Consider the following 23,781-nt stretch of genomic DNA (forward strand, 5'->3'; position numbering starts at 1 on the left):
ACACACACACACACACACACCTTGGACCTTGGACCTTGGACGCGCTGCCATATTCTGGCTATGCGGACCCCATGGGGGGTTGAGCAGGTTCGGAACAGTAGGGGCGATGACGGGATAGGTCCTGTGGTCTACTGAAACGCCGACCACAATTGCAAACGATGCAGAAGGAGCTACGGTCTGTGTTGGTTGCTCTGGCCGAGCCACGGCTGCACTTGTGACGTTTCATGCCTTGGCGCGATAGCACACAGCGGCTGCAGCGGGCGCAGTGGAAGCTGCAGCGTTCGCAGGATACATTGTTTGTAACCGGTGACTCAAGTGTGTCAGAAGATGCCTCTGCTGGTGATGTTGCTGGCGAGCACTTGTGTGGGGCAAATCCACCCTTGCTCCGGAACCATCTGTCGCACTGATCGCAGTGACAGCTTCCTGGCTGTTGGCTTACGGGTAAGGCACGCGTAGCTGTACACTTGTGTCGCTTCCTGTCACTTACACGACTGAAGGAGCGGTGACAAGTTTGGCACACAACCGGTGATGGTCGAGGTCTGTTCTGCTTGTCTGGCAGACAACGGTAAGCCTGGCGCCATTTGGAGCGAGAAGAGGTGGCCACTTCATACCAGTCGTCAAGTGGTTTGACGTCACTCCGAACACAGTCTCGCCACCTTTTCCGCGGACCATGGGCAGGTCTCTTGTTTGGAAACAAACCGAACAGTAGAGCCTTCGAGATGCGCTCATCCTCCATCCTTGCCACATGACTAAGCCACTCAAGGCGACGTCTGCTGAGACGACACTCCATGTCCAAGGTATCTCCCCAGCGCTCCAGAACTTCAACATTAGTTATCCTGTCATTCCATACATCTTGACGACTGATGCCCAGAATGGTGCGGACACAACGGAGATGAAAGACAGACAACGCATGAACATCAGCCTGTAGCGGTACCCAGCATTCGGACCCATAGAGCAGAGTCGACAGCACACAAGCATTGTACACTGACCGTTTGATGGATATTGTCAGTGTTACATCGTGGAATATCGATTTCTTCAGAGCGCCAAACGCTTTGGCAGCTTGTGCAATCCAGGATGTGACATCATCACGACATCGGCCGTTGCTGTGTATGTTGGATCCAAGGTAACGAAAAGACGACACATGGGCAATCTCCATAGTTCGAATCGCGAGCGGCTCTAGATCGTTGTTAGAGATGTTGGGGCCAGAGACCATGAACTTGGTTTTGGTGGCACTGACGGTGAGGCCAAAATCGCTGCATACATCCACAAGTACCTCCAAGGCTGAAACTGCGGCCTGGCGTGTCGCGGCCACAAGAGCGGAATCATCAGCAAACTGACACTCTGTCAGCTCCAGGGATCTATCACGGCGGCTACGGTGGTGGAGTAGCTTCCCATCTGGCTCGAAGAAGACCTTTGCGCCTACACCAGGGATAGGCTGCACGTGCTGGCGCCAACAATGCATCACTGCCCACATGAAGATGTTGAATAGGACAGGGGCCATGCAACATCCCTGCCGCAAGCCGTTCGTCACAGGGATGGGGTCAGCTTCAACATTCGACAGACGGAGAGTTGCGGTCATGCCGTCATGGAATGCACGGATAACAGCGATCAGCTTCTCGGGGACGCCAGCTTTTCGCAGTACTAACCACAGACACTCTCACGGAACTGAGTCATAGGCTTTCTTCAGGTCAATGAAGATGAAGAAACACTTCTGCTCATGCTCGTAGCTCTTTTCGATTAGTTGCCTTGCCGCAAAGATCATGTCAGCACACCCACGTCCTGTGCGGAAGCCGCATTGAGAGTCTGGTAGCACATCGTCTAGTTTATCAGCAAGTCGGCTCTGGACGACGCGAGCAACCACTTTACCAATAACGTCGAGGAGAGCTATGCCTCGCCAGTTGTCACATTCTGCAAGGTTACCTTTCTTGGGGATAGGCACCAGCTGCGCGTTGACCCAGTCGCCAGGAACACTGCCACTGTCCCAGACTGAATGGAGAAGCTCCAGTAGGTGGTCAGTAAACAGATCTGGACAGGCTTTGAGCATCTCCGGAGGACAGGCTTTGAGCATCTCCGGCAGGATTCCTGACTGACCTGCAGCTTTGCCACTTCGACATTGCGTGATTGCCTGCTGTAACTCCAACAGATCAGGCGGCGCAACCAAACTATCCAGACACGGCATTTGTGGAACACAGTCAAGAATACTGGAATTGAACGTACTTTGCACATTCAGAACACCAGAGAAATGACGGCCCCAACGTTTGCCCTGGTCTTCGGCAGATGCACATGGATTTCCATTCTCGTCGTTGATCGCAGCAGTTGTGATGCGGGTCGGGCCTTGTTCGACTGTTTGTAGTGCACGAACACATTTCCACACAGTTCGTCCTGAGAATCTTTGTGCATTGGCGAGCTCTGCTTTGGATGATATCCAGTCACGTTTCGCCTTCCGCACTCCGGCACGCGCTTGACTGCGAGCCTGTTTGAAAGCAGTGTGATCCCTAGGACGTTGATGTTGAAGCCAGAGCGCGTGCAGCCGATTCCGTTCCTGTAACAGAGGTTCAATAGTCGGGCCACTGTCCACATACCAATCAGGTTGTTTACGCTTGCGTTGACCAAGAGTGTCCGTTCCGGCAGTGACAACAGCATCGCGGAGGACGTTCCACTTTTCATCTATTGGATCATGCGGGCGCCAATGTGTTGATACGAGAGTGGACACCGCGTCTTGATCAGCAGACAACGGGGTGGCGCCATCATCAGGGTTGTTGTTTGCATCGGCAGAAAGAAATAACTTGGACGTGTTGAAGCGACCCTTGCTACGTTGCACACGCACAGCTTGCGGGTTGACAGAGTGGTGATACGTGCCAAGAAGGAAGCGTGCACAAAGCAGTTGATGGTCAATGCCACACTCTGCACTTGGGATGATCTGAGAATCCATGCACAGCATCCTATCACACTGGCCAGTGATGATGTAGTCAATGCAATGCCATTTCTGTGACTTAGGATGTTGCCAGGTTGGTTTGAGATTTTGTCTCTTGTTGTGCCAGGTGTTACAGATTGTAGCATTGTTCATTGCCAGGAAATCTAATAGTTCCTTTCCAGAGGAGTTCATCTCCCCAAAGCCATGAGGGCCACGCACAGTGCACCACTCATCCCTAGACTGCTCAGCATGGCTGCCACGAGTGCCAACTCGCGCGTTGAAGTCTCCGAGTAGAACGTATCTGTCACCACGAGGGACGTCGTCAATCGCTCGCTGCACGAAGTCGTAAAAGTGCTCCTTCTCCGATCGAGTGCTGGCGAAAGTCGGAGCGTACGCCACAATAACAGTGTACCAGTGTACAGCACGCTGGACTTTGGACTTCAATCGTACGGTGACAAGGCGAGAGCTGTACGCTCTCCAGACACAGCCTCCTGCTTTCCAAGCGTTCGTTGAATTCAAATTCAAAACGACAGCAACACCTTCTCCTCGTCGACGACTGGAGTCCTCCGAAGGAACAGGACGACCCGATGTAAGAATAGTAGAGCCACCAACACGATACGATTGTTCACCAAACCAATGTGTCTCCTGAAGTCCTGCAATATCCACAGCCAGACGCGAGAGTTCCGCGACGACCCGTTCGATTTTCTTATCCTCCACGACTTTTCCTGTTACAGATGCAGTTTCAATTGGGCCTGAGCTTTCTACAAGTGACCGGACATTCCAGGTGCCCACTGACAAATAACGTCTACGTCCTGTACTGTTTCGAACCTGCTCATCTCGTGCAGTCGCGGACGTTCGGGGGTTGCAACTCCTCACCGAACGAAGGGCGCGCGGAGAAACTTGAGGTGGCAACATCATGCGAAGCCCTGGTCCTCAAGAATCTTAGTCCGCGACCCTATCTACTTCAACAGGTCCTGAACTAACCTGGGACGACCCTGGACAAGGCCAGAGCCGCCCCAGAGTGGGGAATTCTTGAGAAAACTTCCAAAATTCGAGAGCTCAAAAACTACCAACTACCCTCACCAACTGCAATACACACACACACACACACACACACACCCACCCACCCACCCACCCACCCACCCACCCACCCACCCACCCACCCACCCACCCACCCACCCACCCACCCACCCACCCACCCACCCACCCACCCACCCACCCACCCACCCACCCACCCACCCACCCACCCACCCACCCACCCACCCACCCACCCACCCACCCACCCACCCACCCACCCACCCACCCACCCACCCACCCACCCACACACACACACACACACACACACACACACACACACACACACACACACACACACACACACACACACACACACACACACACACACACACACACACACACACACACACACACACACACACACACACACACACACACACACACACACACACACACACACACACACACACACACACACACACACACACACACACACACACACACACACACACACACACACACACACACACACACACACACACACACACACACACACACACACACACACACACACACACACACACACACACACACACACACACACACACACACACACACACACACACACACACACACACACACACACACACACACACACACACACACACACACACACACACACACACACACACACACACACACACACACACACACACACACACACACACACACACACACACACACACACACACACACACACACACACACACACACACACACACACACACACACACACACACACACACACACACACACACACACACACACACACTACTACTACTACTACTATGATACAGCTACCCTAAACGGGTCACGCCGCCCTCCACCCAAGCATGAGCACTATGAGGGGCAGTTGCAAATAAATAGAATCAGCTAGCAGAACTGGCAAAACAGATGAAACAATGGAGCAGAACGGACGACTGCTGTACTGTAACAACAACCTGACAGCTACAGTGACAACGACTGAAAATGAACAGGAAGGAAAAAAATTCAAAATTTCACGTCACGAAAAAACACTGTCCACGAAAGAATCCACCAAGCAAAAGGAGTGTGGGCATCCGAAATCCCACCAGGACTCCACTAGCAGTTCTTCCACGTTGACGATGTAAGCGGCAGGGCAAGGCCTCACAAATCCGACAGACTTCCACAACGCTTGACCAGTGCACTCATGACGACGAAAGATTGAAGTTTCAATTCCCACCATTCCGCCATTGGGACCTTCCTCTCCGCACTCGCTCGTCCACTCCACTGAAAACAACGAGTTGTTCCAGCACTCCACCAGCCAATCCGCAATTCCCACCACTGCATTCTTCGAGCTTGTATTCTTCACAGCACTCGAGGGACAGCTACTCCACTGCGAGTGGTGGACCACGGCCGACGCAGCAGTGACAATATCAAAGTAAATTGTCCTGCAAGCTACATCGCGATTCCGCGCTCCAATCATGCAGCACTACGTTGGCAGTGTGCGAGGGTGCTCCAGGGTCGACTCTGGCTACGCCAGAGTCGCCCTGGGCAGGCAGAAAACTTGGGAGAAAGCCAAGAACACGGAGCTTAGAAAGTGTAACCTGCTCCCAAGGAGCACAAAACACACACACACACACACACACACACTACTACTACTACTACTGTAGCTTGGTTGCCACAAGGGCCACACCACTCCGAAAGGAGCCAGAGTCATTGTCAGGAGCAGAAACGGAGATGACGACTCAGGTCACTCTGTCGACGGAACTGACGGCTGCAGCGAGAACAGCGAACACCATACGACGCTCTATCAGACTTGGTTGCTCGATGGCCACGGTCGCACTTGTGACGTCTGAAACCAGGCACTGACTTGAACTGCCGACTGCATGTCACACACAAGAGAGAAGCTGGGACGTTGAGCGGAATAGGTGATGCCGGCGCGGACGCTTCCGATGGTTCCAGGGGCAAACAATGATGTACACGCAAGCCACCACGAGAGTGAAACCACCTCCTGCATGTACCACACTGCACAGCACCACGCTGTCCCTGGATGGGGAGACTTCGTTCTGCGCTACACTTGTGTCTTGCTTTGTCACCTGGCCGACGAAACGAACGGTGGCAGATAAGACAGTCCACCCGTTGAGATTGGTCATGGGAAGGACCGCCGAGGCTCGGCCCAACGGCAGACACCCGCCAGGCAGATCGATCCTGAGCAATCCCATACCAAGCTAGATGTTCAATGCCGATGTGCCGAAGATCAGCCGAAATCACATCCCTCCAGCGACGACGGGGACCACACGCAGGCCGAGGCGACGGTAGGAAGCCAAACAACAGCTGCTTGGGCACACGAACATCCGACATGCGGGCCACATGGCCAAGCCATTCAAGCCTCCGCTTCCGAAGCCGGGAGGACAATAGCGATGTATCACCCCACATCTCTCGGAGCTGCTCATTGGTGATGCGTTCCTCCCGCTGTTGTGTTCGCGAAACACACAAGATGCTACGGATGCATTGGTGGTGGAAACTATCGAGGCGCCGGAGGTCACCCTGCAAAGGGCACCAGCACTCCGAAGCATACAGTAGCACTGTCATCACACAGGCGTTATACAATCGGCGCTTCACATGGAGTGAAAGATCACGATTAGCAAACACATCCTGAAGCGATCCAAAGGCACGCGAGGCGAGTGACAAACGCCTCGAAACGTCTCCCGCAGAACGCGCATCCGGAGTGATGACAGAACCCAGATAAACGAAGGAGGAAACATTTTCCACCACCTGTCCATGAAGCGGAATGCCAGCAGTGTCAACTGAAGTAACACCAACACCAGCCACCATAAACTTGGTCTTGGGTATACTCACAGTGAGGCCAAATTCAGCAGAAACATCCTGGAACGCCGTCAAGGCCAACACAGCATGCTCCCGCGAACCAACTACAAAGTTTGCATCGTCCGCATACTCAACATCAACAACAGCGGTCTGCTGATAGGTACGGGTTCGTCGTGCTGGGTTGAATAACTGGCCATCCAAGCGATAGTGAAATTGGATGCCAATGTCTGGGTCACGATCAGCGAGAACAGACCGCCAACGTTCCACCACCAGAGCCAGATAGAGGTTAAAGAGGATTGGGGCCATTACACACCCCTGCCTCAGGCCGTTCTCCACACGAATTTCATCCGTGACACCTCCAGGCACACGCACCTCCGCCACCATGCCATCATGAAATGACTCAATGACCTTGAGGAGAGTCGGAGGAATACCAAGGACAGAAAGAGCACGATACAGTGCAGCCCTAGGCACAGAATCATATGCCTTTCTCAAGTCCACGAAGATACAAAATATTTTTGTACGATGCTCGTATGCCTTTTCCACCAGTTGCCGGACAGTAAACACAGCATCAGCACAGCCACGGTTGGGTCGAAATCCGCACCGAGACTCCGGGAGGAGATGCTCGGCCCTGGATTGAAGGCGGTTCTGTATCAAGCGACCAGCCATCTTGCCCACCACCTCCAAAAGAGAGATCCCACGCCAATTGTCACAGAGCGATAGATCTCCACGCTTTGGGATTGGCACCAGCTGGGCATTCCGCCACTCCTGAGGAACACCACCTGTGGACCAGACAGTCAAAAGCAAGGCCAGCAAACATTCATGCAGCTCACAGGAGCCATACTTCACAAGTTCGGGCAGGATCCCCGATGCGCCAGCTGCCTTGCCATGAGCCATTGCACGTATAGCTCGACCAACTTCCTCAGGAGATGGAGGGATGGCGAGCTCCTCGTCGATGGGCCTGACCTCCAGCGTACCGAAAACGTCCAAGTCATAGAGGCTCCTGATATTAAGGACGTTTGAAAAGTGTTCATACCACCTGGACGAGATGGCCTCCAACGACGTGCATACAATGCCATCGGTGTCCTGGATGGATTGCACCTTCATGGGTGTGATGCCCCCAAAGCATCGCTGAATCGCCCGAATGGCAGCCCAGGCACTCTTGGTATTAAACCGCTCAGCCTCCACGATGTCAGCTTGTTTACTGAGCCAACTCTCCTTTGCGGAACGAACAGCCGCACGGGCCCCACCACGGGCCTCCCTGTAGGCAACCAAATCCGCCCGGGAACCAGAGTGACATTTCCGATACAAATCATTCCGGGCCTTCAGAATAGGCTCCAATGTGGCCGCACTCTGGACAAACCAGTCAGGACTGCTACGCCTCTCATGCCCGATTGCCGCCTTAGCTGATGACGTTATAGCCTTCTTAATACAGGACCACTGCTCCTCGATGAGTCCGCCAGCATCAAAGTTCTCCAAGCCACCAGACAAACAGTGGCCATACTCCGCTCGGGTGCACTCGACTAACTCCCGCCTCTCGTCAGTCATACCTGGCACAGTCAGCAGCTCCTGAACCGCAAACCGCCGGTTCCTGCGCTTTTGATTCTGATTTCGGCCGGGCACAATCCTCCCTGGCAGGCAATACGTCATACACAAGAGATTGTGGTCAGTACTGCACTCTGCACCGCGAATCACATGGGTATCCACAACATACTGCATCTGACTTACACGGACAAGTACATAATCAATACAATGCCAACGTTGGGATCTCGGGTGCCGCCACGTAGCCAGATGTATCATCCTCTTCCGGAAATGGGTGTTGCAGATGGTCAGGTTATTGCGTAACGAGAAATCCAACAACTCCATCCCAGCATCATTGCGCTCACCAATGCCAAAGCCTCCATGGACATCCCGCCACAAACCAGAAGACTGAGGCTCAACAGCAGAACCCACACGTGCATTGAAGTCCCCAAGGACGATCAAATGATCTGAGAGAGGAACAGCCATGACAGTCTGCTGCAAATCTGTATAGAATGCGTCCTTCACTGATCGACTGGCCCGGAACGTGGGTGCATAACAAACAACCAGATGTACCCACACAGAGGCTCTCTCAGCAGGGCACTGCCGCTGGGTGCCAGTACACAGAGGAAACTTCAACTTACATGTCATAAGTCTGGACGAGACAGCACTCTGCTGCGAGCCTCCGCGCTCAAACGCCGCTCTGGCACGCCGCCTCAACAAGACGGCGACTCCTTCTCCACGAGTGAAATTCTCAGTCGGCAGAGGTCGACCCGACGATATAACCAACGCATCACCAACAGAGTACGACGCAGCGCCGAACCATTTCGTCTCCTGCAGTCCAATTGCCTCCAGACCCAAGCGCTCGGCCTCGCGGACTACTAAATTTATCTTTCTATCCTCGCTCACGCGCCCCCGACGAGCGGCAGTCTCGACAGAGCCGTCAGCATTGACAAGCGTTCGGACGTTCCACGTCGCAAAGCGGATATTCTTCGTCTTCGTCTCTCCGCTTCTGCCCCCGACACATGACTCGGGTCGCGTCGTAGCTAAAGAGATACACATCCGAGGGGTCGCCAACCCACTGCGAATGGCGGAGAGTGGACGACACAGCCGTGACAATATCAAAAATAATTTGTCCTGGCGACTGTGCCGTGAACCCACTCCCCGATGAACCTGCCTAGTGCAGAACTAAGCCTTAGGACAACTCTGGAGGGCCCAGAGCTGCCCCGCTGGGCAAAGCCCAGCTATGAAACGGTAAAGAAGACCAGATACGGAAGAGCTCAAAAAATTCAAACCGTCCTGCTCAAGAGCAAGACACACACACACACACACACACACACACACACACACACACACACACACACACACACACACACACACACACACACACACACACACACACACACACACACACACACACACACACACACACACACACACACACACACACACACACACACACACACACACACACACACACACACACACACACACACACACACACACACACACACACACACACACACACACACACACACACACACACACACACACACACACACACATGTACAGTAAGTTACAGCAACAAAACTAACACTGTATGGTACAGACGATGGTAGAACCGCATCACTACGATAACTACCGTATTTTGCCCAGGAAAGAGGCGTTATCTACAAGAACATTCACATGCATGCAGAAACAGGGTTGCCAGCTCATGTCAATGGCCTCACCCTCTGCGAGCGAAACGTGCAATTGATGCGTGTATTGTTCAGGTCCTGAAAATCCCGGTGTTACCACTGATCAGAAGTTCAATTTATCAATGCTGATCAAATCCAAGTCTTGAAAGGGATAATTTTTTAAACAGAGGATAAAAAGGCCGTCCAACGGCAGGTTCCAGTATCTGTAGACTTTCTTGCATATATACACACAAAATGCAGTAGCACGGGACATTGGGGCATTTGTGTGCTTACCGCTAAGTAGACAACGATGGTAACGACAATAGCCAAGACCATAGCGACTATGCTGGCAACAAACTCTGGGTCGTTCATGTCATCACGCAGCAACAAAGTCACATGACTAAGTAAGAACATTTCCTGTAACACGGACACACACACATACATACACACACATACACACACGTACACACACACACGTACATGTACACATATACCCACATGCAAACACACGCGCACACATACGCACACATGTGTTGATCAGTACAACAATGCTTACTGATGAGCGTTGTGCGAAAGCTAGTTCCAGGCAATTTTTAACGTTCTTCTTATTGTTCTTCACATTATATGTTGGACTCAGTAGAGCGTCCAGCCCCTATATGATGTCCAACCCCTATATAGAGTCCATTGGTCCAAAATCCACTGTACAGAGTCCAAACTTGGAATCAACTGTGAGCTCAAAGTTTAGATGGACATCACTCCCTGTATAGAGTCCAGCCAATTGGCTTCACCCCTATATAGAGTCCATTGGTCCAAAATAAACTGTATGGAGTCCAAACTTTGAAATCAACTATAAGGAGTCTTTATGTGGACAACACTCCCTGTATAAAGTCCAGCCATATAAGCATCCCCTATCCAGAGTTTGAAATTAGACATAGGATCTGCTGTAAGCAGTGAATATTTTAATCCTTTACATCATTCACTTCTCAAGATAAAAATAAGTATTGAGGCGCCACTGCATCCACTTCATTAGAGAGGTTCTGCACAACGAAAGTTCGAACGAAGTTTCGCGACAGGCCTTGCGAAAGTGTGTACGAATTTTCGCAAGAACTTTGTGTTCTGCACATTTTCGTAGTTTGCACGCGCCAAGTGCACGTACGACATGACCCAATCTCACGAAACTTCCTACGAAAGTTCATTTCGCGTTCCCTGCAAGTTTCGCGTCCAAAGTTGCGAAAGTTCGTGCGAAGTTTCTCACTTCGTGACGTAGAGCGAAAGTTCGTACACATTTTCGTTTTGCAGAACCTCTCTATTACATGAAAAACCCTACAAACACCATCCTCAAATCAAGTGGTCTCTTCGCAGACGCTGCAAATTAGGCCAAAACAAAAAATATGCTTGTTTCCGGTCGGCAACCCCTCAAAAAGGAGACTCGGTCGGCCGGAATGAAACTTTTTTCGATACTTTTTTTGGTTCCTCAATCGTTGTGGTATTGATGGACAAGAGCACCTACACATGTACATTGTACATATTATATCATGGCAAGGATTAATGTCAAAGTTGACTGACTCACTGTTCTTGTACAGCATGTGGTGTATTCCTGTTTTCGTACATCCTGAGAAATCAAGCAAACAGTTCGAGTCCTTCCAGCTCCGTTATTCTAGCTCATATCGATGAGTTGAGCTAGTGGGTGGGAGGGTGGGAAGGAAATTGTTTTGGGAACACCTGTTCCGCAAGTTGCACGCTCGAAAGTCCAAACAGCAATGACATGAAAGAGACATTGTACAGGATTTTGAAGGGCGCGTGCCCACGTGACTCGCGCATGCGTGCAGGTTGGGCCAGCACACACACACACACACACACACACACACACACACACACACACACACACACACACACACACACACACACACACACACACAACTTATACAACGCCAAGAAAACACCAAGAAAAGAGTAGAGACACAATACACACGCAACTCCAACAGCCATGCAAACGTCCACCCATTTACACGTAAAGTCAAGAGGGATAACAAATAATTATACGAAACGAATGCATACGTGGGCGGATGCACGCACGTTTACATACATGTAGTAGTGTAAGAGAATAACATAGTGCAGTAGTCAGCATAATACTAGCACATGCTAAGAGTGCAATAGCAAGCTTCACCATTGCTCATGGCCATGCAAATGTTCAGCAGCACTCAGTTCTGCAAGCTTCTGAAGATCAGCACACCTGCAACAAATAGATAGCACAAGGATACGCTTATTACCGTAATGATGCATGGGAGCACACAACTACCAAGTTCTCAACGAATGTGATGCTCAATGAAAATCCATCCACACAAAGACCTGTGAACAGGTGACGGTGGGGACAATAATCTATTAGTAATACGAGGAATAAGATTGTTTGTGCACACTCAAGACGCACAGACACACCACCATACATGTAGTGTACACAGTGTTTCACTTCACTGCAACTAAATTGAAATGAGATGATTTAAACAATCTGTACAGCGTTGCAGTCAGTCAGTCCTCCCCAAGATGGAAATGCAATGATTTGTTGTCACGAGGTAGTTTCACTGACACAATGTCATGTTTGTGATATCAAAACGGATACTTCATGGAATACGAGTACAGTCGTCCCTCTCTAATCCGGCACCTTTTGCTACGGCGTTTTCTGCTGGATTAACGAGGGTGCTGGATTAAGAAATCCTGCCCCCTGACCCGGCCCTACCCAATTGCATGCATGTATCATATGTATGTCAAAACGCAGGGTTTTTCCGTGTCGACCCAAGTATTTGGTGCACGGCTTTATATTCTCAATTGTTCTCCGGGAATATACACAGTGATAAAGTGATAAAGTAAAACAGAGAACATGTTCACATGTACTCTTGCACACACACACGCACACACACACACACACACACACACACACACCTGAAAATTGGCAGGACACTACTCCTTGCTAAAATAAGAAAGTATGGTTGACTGCCGTTGTCTCCTGGACAACATTGACCAGACTGGCCTAGCCTGGCCTGGCAAGGAGTGCACCTGTACGGTACGCGATTTATGACTGCCAGATTATGAAATCAAACTACGTGCAGTTTGAGCGATTCGTTTCAAAAAGTCACTGCCGGAGGCGGAATTCAAGTGCCGGATTAAGATGTAGGAACTGAACGAAAAAAATCGGTTTCATCAGAAAGTGCGCCGGTTGGCAAGGGTTCCGGATAAACAAGTGCCGGATTAGAGAAGGACGACTGTACATGTATTAGCTTGAGAAGCTTTTTCTTGTCATCGGCATACAAGAAATCCTCCTACTACTACTACGGTACACTGGCACTGCGTTTGTGGATCCCATTGTATTTGACATCATACTAAAGCCTAGTAGTAGAGTGTCGTGGAGTTCACATAATTATCACAGAGATAAAAATAATTTTCTCACGAAATAAAATAATAATTGATGATAGCTAGACGATCGTATACGATTGATGCAAAGTCCTTGCAGTCCTTGAGGACTATTACGAAGTGGTTGATTACTTTTATGGCATTCATTCAAGCAACATCAAACAAAAACGCGATACGATCCTTGAAAATGGAAAAAAATTCAAGCATAACGACAGAACAGCAGACCAATCGAAACGAGTAAAAGCTTCCTTACCCCAGTCATCGTCCTGCCATGTAGTTGGACAGCCTTTTGACACGGTGGTACAGGCAGCTCTTGTCCAGTCAAACAGGGTATCCTTGTGGCGTCGAACGAAAGAGAGTGTCAGTGTATCTGACTCGTCAGATTGGAAATGTGCTGAACTTTTCTCGTTCTCCGCTTTCTGCTTTCATCCCTCGCTCTGATGAAACCGTTCAAACGCCTTCCTGGCAGCAATGGCCAGCCAAACAGGGGATCCTTGTGGCGTCGAACGAAAGAGAGTGTCAGTGTACCTGACTCGTCAGATTTGAACTGTGCTGAACTTTTCTCGTTCTGAAATTTCTGCTTTCATCCCGCGCACGGATGAAACGTCTTCAGAGAACCACAAGACGCTTTCCGGATTTGATTTTGAACGTCTCCTTATCCTCCTTGGTTACCTCGAGACAGATTACTGTCAGCAACTCACTGCACAGCAGAACTGGCAGCCATGGCTGAAGTGAAGAAAGGAATGCGCTGCCATGAGGCAAGCAAAACTGAAAAGGTGTTTTCTCTTTCGGGCACAACACACAGGACGGCGTGACTGGATAAACTGGACTCCTGGACCGTGAATAGGGGACTTGTAGAAAAAGTGTACTCCTTATAGGGGATTGCGCGGCAGGATGAAGCTGATCAAAACTGAGTGGACTCCTGGACTCTGTATAGTGGATTTTGGACCAATGGACTCTATATAGGGTGCTGGACATCATATAGTGCATGGACTCTATACTGAGTCCTACATATATTTCCATCATAGTTCCCCCTTTAGTCATCACCACTTTCTCTCACATTTGTTCGTGACAAAACTCAATAAAGCCTTTGTATGTCCACTCAGCTGGTTCTGTTTATTCGTGACAAAACTCAATAAAGCCTTCGTATGTCCACTCAGCTGGTTCTGTTTATGCGTGACAAAACTCAATAAAGCCTTTGTATGTCCACTCAGCTGGTTCTGTTTATGCGTGACAAAACTCAATAAAGCCTTTGTATGTCCACTCAGCTGGTTCTGTTTATTGCGATTCTCTACAGGCAACTTTCAGTGTGCGTCGATTTGAAACTGGTAATTCATTTCTTCCGGTGCATCCACAGCGGAACCTGCAGCTCATTGCAGCAATTTTCACCAGGTGGAGCATTACCAGTGAGAGCGAGTCCAATATGATGCACAGATATCACCGAGAATGTGGTGCATGAATGAGATTGACCGTGACAAGTGTGCAAGACACGCGTTGGCACCGCTTACCGTAAAGAAAAACTCCAGTTTCAAGAAACAAGTGAAAATCTGATACGTACGAAATGCACCTGTTGAAATAAACAGAAAACAGGGAATCACGTGACTTTAAAGTCATGTTACTAATCTGTCCTTTAACTATCCTCAGTCCAGGTCTTCACCAGCTAGGCAATCCAACCTCATCATCAATACACATTGTCACAGTCTACATGATGCACTAAAAGGTATGTCTACTTGTCACCCATGTAAAGCACAGCATAACGAAGTTCTAAACGACTCGGGACAGTTAAACAGACTACCATACATACGTCATGTACACCCAGTGTGTATGTGGTCAGTCACATGGCCAAGGGGAATACCCTGTACCCATGTCTCTGACAATTCGGGTGGTTGAATATTATAAACACTTGCCTGATACTGAACCCTCGTGCCCCCCCCCCCCCCCCCCCCCCCGTTACAAGACAAATTACTCAGAGTTACAGACACATTGGACTTTGGACTGGATCCCTGACTGAAGGTGTCTGAATTGAGGCTGCTGCTGATGCAATGGAGAACACACTTCTGTTTAACTACACTGAAGCTAGAGATTGGAACCGGGAATGAAACTGAAGGGGCGTACAATCTGTCCATGGGGTACAGTGTCACCATGACATCACGTGTTGTCATGACAGCACGTGTTGTCTTGATGCAGGCTTACGGTTGCATGCGTAGGGGATTCTGAGATACACAGTTGCTGTCTTACCGGGATTAATTCTCGTCTTGGTTTTCGATCCAGCCGGTGTGAAATACCAGGAAAAGTGCTGATCCGACAGGCCTATGAAGCTCTTGCAACGGATGTGGAACGGGTCATCCAGTTCTATTGTAGGCGTCATCTTCACCACCTGGACCACCTCACTTGGGTTCCCTGTGCACATTGAGATAATGTAGTGAGCAATAAATTTGCGATGTCCACCAGGAGAACGACTGGATTCCTCATTCGTAAAATCCAGAATCAGGGAGAGCCTGTTTGTATGCTGTGGCCATTTTGCCTTCATGCACAGTTTGCACAGCAGAGACGGATAGTGAAAAACAATGATCGAAACAGACCAGTGCAAACTGTGCATCATCTTCCTTAGTGTAGAGTTATTGCCGGTATAAGCTATTACGTAAAACTAACAGAGAGTCAAGGACTAGAAATGGCATATTGATAATTCCCTAATAGCTTACACGTGATGATGATGTCCTGTACGACCTTGGCTTTTTCAAATCCATTGTTTGCAGACACTAGCACTGTTCCTGTGTGATAGTCATGATGCGTCAACTCCGTCCTCAGGCGGTGCTGAACGACGGAGATTGCGGTGCGAACTCGCCGTCCAGCTGTGTTAGACGTCCCGGTCTTGTGTTCAGCAGGTGCCACTCATTGCCACGTGACTCTCTGCTGGTGATCACGCGCCCGTTGAAACGCCACGTGACATTGGGTGTAGGTTGTCCGCTCACTGTGCAGCTGAGTGTCAGCGATTGGTGGTAGTCATGGCGACGAGCGCAGGGTCTGGTTTTCCGGCAGCTGATCTGAATGCGTTCTGTATCGGGCAATCATAAAATAGTGGTACAGATAGTCTAGTGCAAGAGGACTTACGAATCTGCTTCATTGCATGTCTTCTTGGAGAAACATCTCGACATACTCTGGCAAGATGATCGTAGCAAACTAAGACGTCGTGCTGTTATGTGCACTCAGAAGAAGATTGACTATGGAGGTTTCAAAAACTGGATTGGGCTAAATTCAACCTAGCACTGAACCATGGTTTCAAATTCAAACATTGCTTTTGGATCTGAAACTTTGTATATTGTGATGCAGGGAACCTATTCTGACTACGTTCACTTGGCCAAAAGGACAACTCCCTTTTCTCTGTCTTTCGTGATCCGCTTTAGAACAAGAAGAATTCAATGGACATGTTGAGATTTACTGAAGGTAGGATTGAAAATCCGGTTTTCATAATTCTACACAAAAGGCCATGGTCAACATTTCTCACCTCTTACACACAGCGTGAAGCATGCTCGCTGTCGTTTGTTTGGAGTTGTCGATGTCAAACAGTACGTACGACCATTATCGGCAATGCTAACGTTGCGTATGTCGATATACAGGTTCTGACCACCTGTAACTGGCTGCTGGCGGATGACTGCACTGGGCACTGCTGGCCACTCTACACCCAAGAGTGGACCTCCTCTTGCTGAACATTTGAACAGGGCATTACCACCGGATGCAACACACTCCTGACCAGCTGTCATTCTGACACATTCAGACTCCAAGTATTCTGTAGATGTTAGAAGAAGGAGGAGAAGTATTGGTTAATCCCACCTGTGCTTGACAGGGATGCTAGTGAGGAGGACAGTGAGAGAGCGAGCGATAGAGAGAGAGAGAGAGAGAGAGAGAGAGAGAGAGAGAGAGAGAGAGAGAGAGAGAGAGAGAGAGAGAGAGAGAGAGAGAGAGAGAGAGGAGAGAGAGAGAGAGAGAGAGAGATAGAGAGAGAGAGAGAGAGAGAGAGAGAGAGAGAGAGAGAGAGAGAGAGAGAGAGAGAGAGAGAGACAGAGAGAGACAGAGAGACACAGAGAGACACAGAGAGAGAGAGAGAGAGAGAGAGAGAGAGAGAGAGAGAGAGAGAGAGAGAGAGAGAGAGAGAGAGAGAGAGAGAGAGAGAGAGAGAGAGAGAGAGAGAGAGAGAGAGAGAGAGAGAGAGAGAGAGAAAGAGAGAGAGAGAGAGAGAGAAATAGAGAGAGAGAGATGCATAGAAAGAGAGTAATATGCAGACAGACCACAAAGATTGGTGACCAGCCAGAGAAACGGGCAGAGGAAGAATCTTTGCCATTTCCTCACCTGGAGATTCAAGCTGTATGTCTTCACTGATGGTTTCTCCATTGCTATTGAATGTAGATGTTTGCAGGCGATAGTTGACACCCGGTATGAGAGATGTAACCGTGTACGCAGTACGGGAAGCTGGTATGGCGATGTCTATGGCACCTTCGTATATGCTTGTGAGTCTTAGTTCAATGTTAGCGACAACTCCGATCTGCAGTGGACTGGCTCCGGGCACGTATATCCACGTTAATCGCACCGCTGTCTCGTTGATCCTGTGCACTGTGACATTTGCTTGACGTGGCGGACAGTAGCTGGGCTGATCCGGGCAGTTGTCTGTGAGAGCATGCATACACCATAAAAAAGAAGTTTTTGTTCAAGTCTGAAATACGGTTCCTTCTGCTCACTGACGAGACCTCATTTTTCCCAGTTACCACACCGACATCTCCTTTTCAGTTCGAGTCATTCACTGCACAGTATCCACCCACATTGTGGCGGATGCAGCCAGCAGTAATCCTTACTAAATTAACGGTAAATTCACCTCCTTCCACCAACATATCCTATAACAGTTCAATCACTACAAGTAGCAAAAATCTCGGTTCGTGTGAGCCTCGGCTGGCGGCCGAGTTTCCTGCATCCGTAGGAATGTCACCAGCCCCGAGAAATCAGTAGCAAAGCCACCAGTAAAGAAGTGACGAACTGCCGACTAACAACGTGTGGTAGACCGGACAAGTTCGGTAAGGGTCGCACAAGCCTGTTCGGAACCAACTCATACACACCATTGCTGCTCAATGAAATCCGGTCAAGTCACTCAAGGATATGCCGGGCGTTTCACAGCCCTGCACCTGCGAACAGCGGGCTGCCAAATGGTGCAAGGCACAAACTTGACCCACGCCATCGGGTTTCGCTGAGAAGCACTGTCCTCTAGGACATCAGCCGTGGAGAAGGAAATGTAGCCCATGATCCACTGCGGCAGCTCAGTGCAAATTCAAGGGTTTGATTTCATTAGCTACAGCTGTACATGTAGCTTCATTGTCTGGAACATGGACGGACACTGACTAATCGGTATAGCAGAGTTGATGTACCCGTCAATTCAGGTTAAGTTCAGAATGAGCAGTATTAGATTGGGGTTGACCACACAGTGGCTTAGTTGCCACACACACGCAGCCACATGGGCCACCTGTGCAGAGTTTCCTGAGGGAGATGGTTACTGTACACAATGTCATGTTGCTAACTTGTAGATAGGTGTGTGCCTGGGAACTTTACATTGTATCTCATGGGATCTTCGGACCACCAATGTCTGCTAGTCAGAAGATGGGAGTTCTCCACGTGAACTTGACCGAACTCCTTCAGCACGTATCTAGGGAGTATGTGAATGTTTATGTGGAGAGCAAGAATATAGCATTCTTCCCGCCCGTTGTTTTGGTATTGATGCACCTGGCCCGTCACACTAGTCCCAGGTGACTTCTTCTCTAACACTGATACAATCTTTCTTGATGTGTGGCCTGTGTCACATGAAACAAAAATTACTCAGTATAATTATTTGAGTTTCGAGCCCTGGCATCTTGATTTGGAACGTTGTCCACTGCTGTGCAATGCATTCGAATGAGAGTGTATGAGGCTAGCTTCCTGTTTGTCCTTTGCAGTACATGCTGTGGACGACGATAGACAATGAACCAGTCCGTACTGGCAAATGGCTTGTATAAGGTACACGTACTAGAATAGGCGCACTCTCGGCTACTTCTACAAGTATCTGTGGGAGCATATTCGTCCGAACGCATTGCCTACGCACTGGCCCAAACATGGCGAGCAGCAACAAATACTGATGTCCCGACGAGTTTTCTTTGACAGTATGTGCGGCCGACCAAACAAAGTTGGATCACGTCGGTCTGATAAGGCTCGGCCTTCGCGCAGCTCAGCTCAAGTCTATTCAGCAGAGGCCACGATTCATCGACATGTACGCCAAAAGGAGCTGCAACCTGCCCCTGTGTAGAGCTACGACGGAACACCATACCTCAGTCCCACGATGGTATGTTCATCGTCTAGAGGATCCACACACGTGTTTTCCACGGGCCGCAATGGCAGCATCAAGGTCTCACAAAACGCCACAGGGACGGCCTGCAGATAGGCGAAGCTTCGCAGGGGAGAATTTCTCCTCCTCGTCCGGTGAGCTGGGCACCTTGCACGAATGTGTCCTGGCCATATGCCGCAAACCAATCAGAGACCGCCAGCGCACGTGCCACGGATCCATTACAGTTCACGCCGCTACCCGCCACTTCGAACATTCGATGTGAAAAAACACGAGCATTCGCCAAATACCATGCAGGCAGCATGGTGAAAACAACTGCCTCGAAAACAACACAACAAAAGATACACCTCAGAAGCGAGTCCTCTGTTTACGTGAAAATTCGACACCAAAAAATCTTGACCAAGAGTTTCACCATCCATTATTATGAGGTCGTCAACAATCTGAGCGCACTACGCAGCAACACGCTAGAGAATCTCTTTCGACACGATACACAACAATCACACTTACCATGTACTCTGCGGCTGTAGAGGTCATGGCTCTGCCAATCTGTGTTCTCGATTTGAATCGGACTCGCCGAACATCCATTGTGTGCGGATAAACATAACAGGAGCAGTAGTAGCGAAACAACAAAATCTAGAAGTTCAGAACGGAAACTCCGGAAGCCATGACTCCATCGCCTATGACTGAACATTGTCCCTTGCTCACACATCGCTAGCTTGACTCGCTCTCTTCCAAATCCTAGTCCAACTTTGGCGTTCTACCACTGCACCAGAGACCTTCTAGTTCAACAAAAAAAGCTCGTCTTCAATTCAAAGAGAAAATGTTTGATCCAAGTCTCCGAAAGCGACTGCTTCCCGCTCTAACTGAGCCATCTTATGAACAGACGCTGGGCCGCATAGGTTTAGCATTGGTCTATCTGTTTCGGACAACGGAGCAGGTGCAGCGGGGGAACAAAACAACGTGCTGTTGGTACCCAGACTACTGCATATGTCCAGCAGATAAGCGAGACCAATACGACTACATGACCATGCACAGAAGAAGCTACAACAGCATTCGACTGCACGTGACTGATCGAGAAGAAGGGAATTACTGCAGAACCGCCGGAATGTCGTGTTTGACAGACGACCAGCAGACAGGGTCTCCTGAGTTCACTGAAAGAATCGACACCTCCGCCAGGGACAAGGATCCCAGCGGACCTGGTCGGCCTTGCCACAATGTAGTAGTCTGATGCGCTGTGTTTATGCGCCAGCTCTAATGTAATACTTGTACTACACACTGTTGAGAGCCTAGCTGCTCACAGTTGAGTCTTGGCACAGGTTCCCAGAATGACCGCGATCGGACTTGTCTATCGTGATCACAACGATAGCCGCTAATCACCTTACAAAATACAAACGCACCATGGGGGGGGGGGTGTAAATCTTCCGTGCTTTTAGCGGTTTGGGTAGCAAGTTCTGAAAATACGACTGCCGTCCGAGAAGGCAACCACGAGACCCATCTCTTCGTGTACCTCTCTCACAAAGACTTCGTTGCCCAGCCGCCCATCAGACAGATGCGAAACACCGGCAGCGTTCCTGACGACACTTCAGACAAGTGCGTTGTAGACAAGGATACCCGTTATGTGCCCTCTTGCTGTGAGGCGTTGAAAAACTGAAAATCAACTCAACTGATGACTACAAACATATGGGCCAGGCCGGACTCTTCGTTTCAAACGAAATGGACCGGAATGCAAACAGGGGAAATCAATCTTTCTTTCCATCTACGTAGTGACGTCCTTGAAAACAGGTTACAATACATTCCAAACAACCGTGTGTTTGTGAGTGAAACTCCAGCCCTGGCGAGGAAGATCTGAGAATCTGATAAACCATGCGTTGATCCGAGGCAGTTCTCTCTCCCTGTTTTTGGTTGGTGGCATTGTTATGTACTGGATACTGTCAATGTGTGAAGCCTAGAGGGTGTGAATGGTAGCAGCAGTCCTCCCTACCATCATCACCTTCTCGCAATTGCACAACCTACTCACCCACGGGCATTACTCGGCCAACAACCACACTTCATGCGTCCGTTTGATGCCTCTGATCAAAGGAGAGAAAATATGTGCCAGGTGAACTCTAAAACTGCTGTGGCGCTGATTGAAGTCTTGAAGATGATTGTTTTGCCCGTAGCAAAATAGCATAAAACAAGTACCCTGCTGCCTACAGTACAATGCACTCACCATGCATTTGCGCGCGACAGGTTTGAAGACTGAGAAACCACACTATGTTGTTTTGTGCCTTTCGTGGCAACTGAGATGAACTAACTTCGCACCACGAGCCTGCAGTTGTGCACGCGGCGCTGAGCGCGGGCATTCCAAAAGATTAGAAGCAAAGACCTAGAACATGTGGTATCTCGGACCAAGCATCGCCACTATACATGGTACATGGTGCTAGGAGATACTAGTAGACAACAGTCACTACAATGGAGGAGCGGCGTGGACATACGGACTGCGGACCACACACCTTGCAGACTGAACGACGTGATTGCCCAATTTTCCAACACGTTCTTCACGTCCGATTAGCCTTTCGTGGTTAACTAAATGTATAACGATAACGCCTTCTTTTAAAAAGATTTACAGAGTTCGTCGCGTTGAACCCTCTCTGCTGGCAAAAGGAAAATTCTTCCTTGTAAAGCCCGTTTCATCGGACAATACCTGGAATAAGTCATGTACATGTACTCACAGACTACATGTACCAGTGCAGCGTGCTATATAATTTGCATACATGTAGAGCGTGATTAGGTCTAGCAGGAATGAGCCACTAATGCCAACCCCATGCGTCCACAAGCGACCATGAAATGAGGTTTGGGTCCACTAAAATTGGAGCTACTCATGAGCCGTATCCAGCTGCTTGGGAACAATTTATGAGCTGAGCAATTCTCTTATTGGCTAACTAGGTGATAACCACAAAGAGCTGACACAGAAAGATACTGGGAACAATACCATTCAAGTAACCAATGCCAAACTAGTAACGAGTGATGGCAGGTTACAGCAATTCATGCTACACAGCTATATTCACGCAATCTTGCGAGCAGAGTTACGAAAATGGACATAGGGTTGTTCTAGTATGCCATGTATTGTCCGAATTCTTCACCAGCTTCTAATTTGTGTGGAACTAATCTAAATGAAATATATTCCACGTGAGAGCTTACAAGTGTTGAGCTCTCTTCCTTTTCTCTACACGAGACAAACATCTCCAAGTCCAACCGTTTAGGATGTTTTAAACGTGTCGGGTGCATTCTATTTTACCTGTAAAGGAGGCTTACTCTCGCCACCAGTACATTTGTACTCTCACCACCAGTACATTTGTACTCTCACCACCAGTACATTTGTACTCTCACCACCAGTACATTTGTACTCTCACCACCAGTACATTTGTACTCTCACCACCAGTACATTTGTACTCTCGCCACCAGTACATTTGTACTCTCACCACCAGTACATTTGTACTCTCACCACCAGTACATTTGTACTCTCACCACCAGTACATTTGCACTCTCACCACCAGTACATTTGTACTCTCACCACCAGTACATTTGCACTCTCACCACCAGTACATTTGTACTCTCACCACCAGTACATTTGTACTCTCACCACCAGTATTTTGTGCTCTTAGCCCAACCGCATTGTTAGACGTAGAATGTCTGTGATCTTGCGCCCTGTATTACCTTGTTCACAGCATCTTGAGTTCTGGTGTGATTTTGCACTTTACACTTTTCGCTTTCTTTAGTTGACGGTCATCCTAAAGGGCGAAGTAAATTGGGCTGTTTCATTTCTCTTTTCTTCTTCCTACTGGTGGTGTAACTTTGTAAGCAGCTTTTGAGCGTAGCAGTTATGAAACCGTGCGGTGTCCTCTCCATTAAACTTTGAAATTTTTCTTTTTCTTTTTTTTTCTCCACAATATCCTTTAACATGTTATTCACAGTGGGTCCAATGTTATTAGGCATTTTGCCTGTTTTGATTTCCACTATAAATAAAGTATACAACAACAACAACAAATAGTGCTTCTCAGATATTCGAACCA

General features: G+C 49.2%; 1 protein-coding gene across 2 annotated transcripts; it reads right to left on the reverse strand.

Moving 5' to 3' along the window:
* Positions 1-10,073: 10,073 nt before the first annotated feature.
* Positions 10,074-20,939, reverse strand: LOC135817080 (uncharacterized). Of its 2 annotated transcripts, XM_065330193.1 has the most exons (7): positions 20,237-20,939; positions 17,722-18,036; positions 16,880-17,161; positions 16,077-16,429; positions 15,613-15,774; positions 14,883-14,941; positions 10,074-10,386 (listed from the first exon to the last, which is right to left on the reverse strand). In XM_065330193.1, the coding sequence occupies exons 1-4, from the start codon at positions 20,436-20,438 to the stop codon at positions 16,179-16,181; spliced, it is 1,050 nt and encodes a 349-aa protein (XP_065186265.1). In that variant the 5' UTR covers positions 20,439-20,939; the 3' UTR covers positions 10,074-10,386; positions 14,883-14,941; positions 15,613-15,774; positions 16,077-16,178. The 2 variants fall into 2 exon arrangements, with proteins under 2 accessions (XP_065186265.1, XP_065186266.1); XM_065330194.1 differs by lacking the exon at positions 14,883-14,941 and having other exon boundaries at positions 10,075-10,386.
* Between the last annotated feature and the right edge of the window lie 2,842 nt (positions 20,940-23,781).

The sequence above is a fragment of the Sycon ciliatum genome, chromosome 5 (assembly GCF_964019385.1).
Source record: "Sycon ciliatum chromosome 5, ocSycCili1.1, whole genome shotgun sequence".
Taxonomy (NCBI): domain Eukaryota; kingdom Metazoa; phylum Porifera; class Calcarea; order Leucosolenida; family Sycettidae; genus Sycon; species Sycon ciliatum.

Excerpts from the sequence above, each read along its gene's own strand:
- LOC135817080 (XM_065330193.1), bottom strand. The coding sequence starts at position 20,438 with ATGTGTGAGCAAGGGACAATGTTCAGTCATAGGCGATGGAGTCATGGC. Across the intron at positions 18,037-20,236 it reads CTACAGCCGCAGAGTACATG|ACAACTGCCCGGATCAGCCC; the intron begins GTAAGTGTGATT and ends ATGCTCTCACAG. Across the intron at positions 16,430-16,879 it reads CTTCACGCTGTGTGTAAGAG|AACGCATTCAGATCAGCTGC; the intron begins GTGAGAAATGTT and ends TGCCCGATACAG.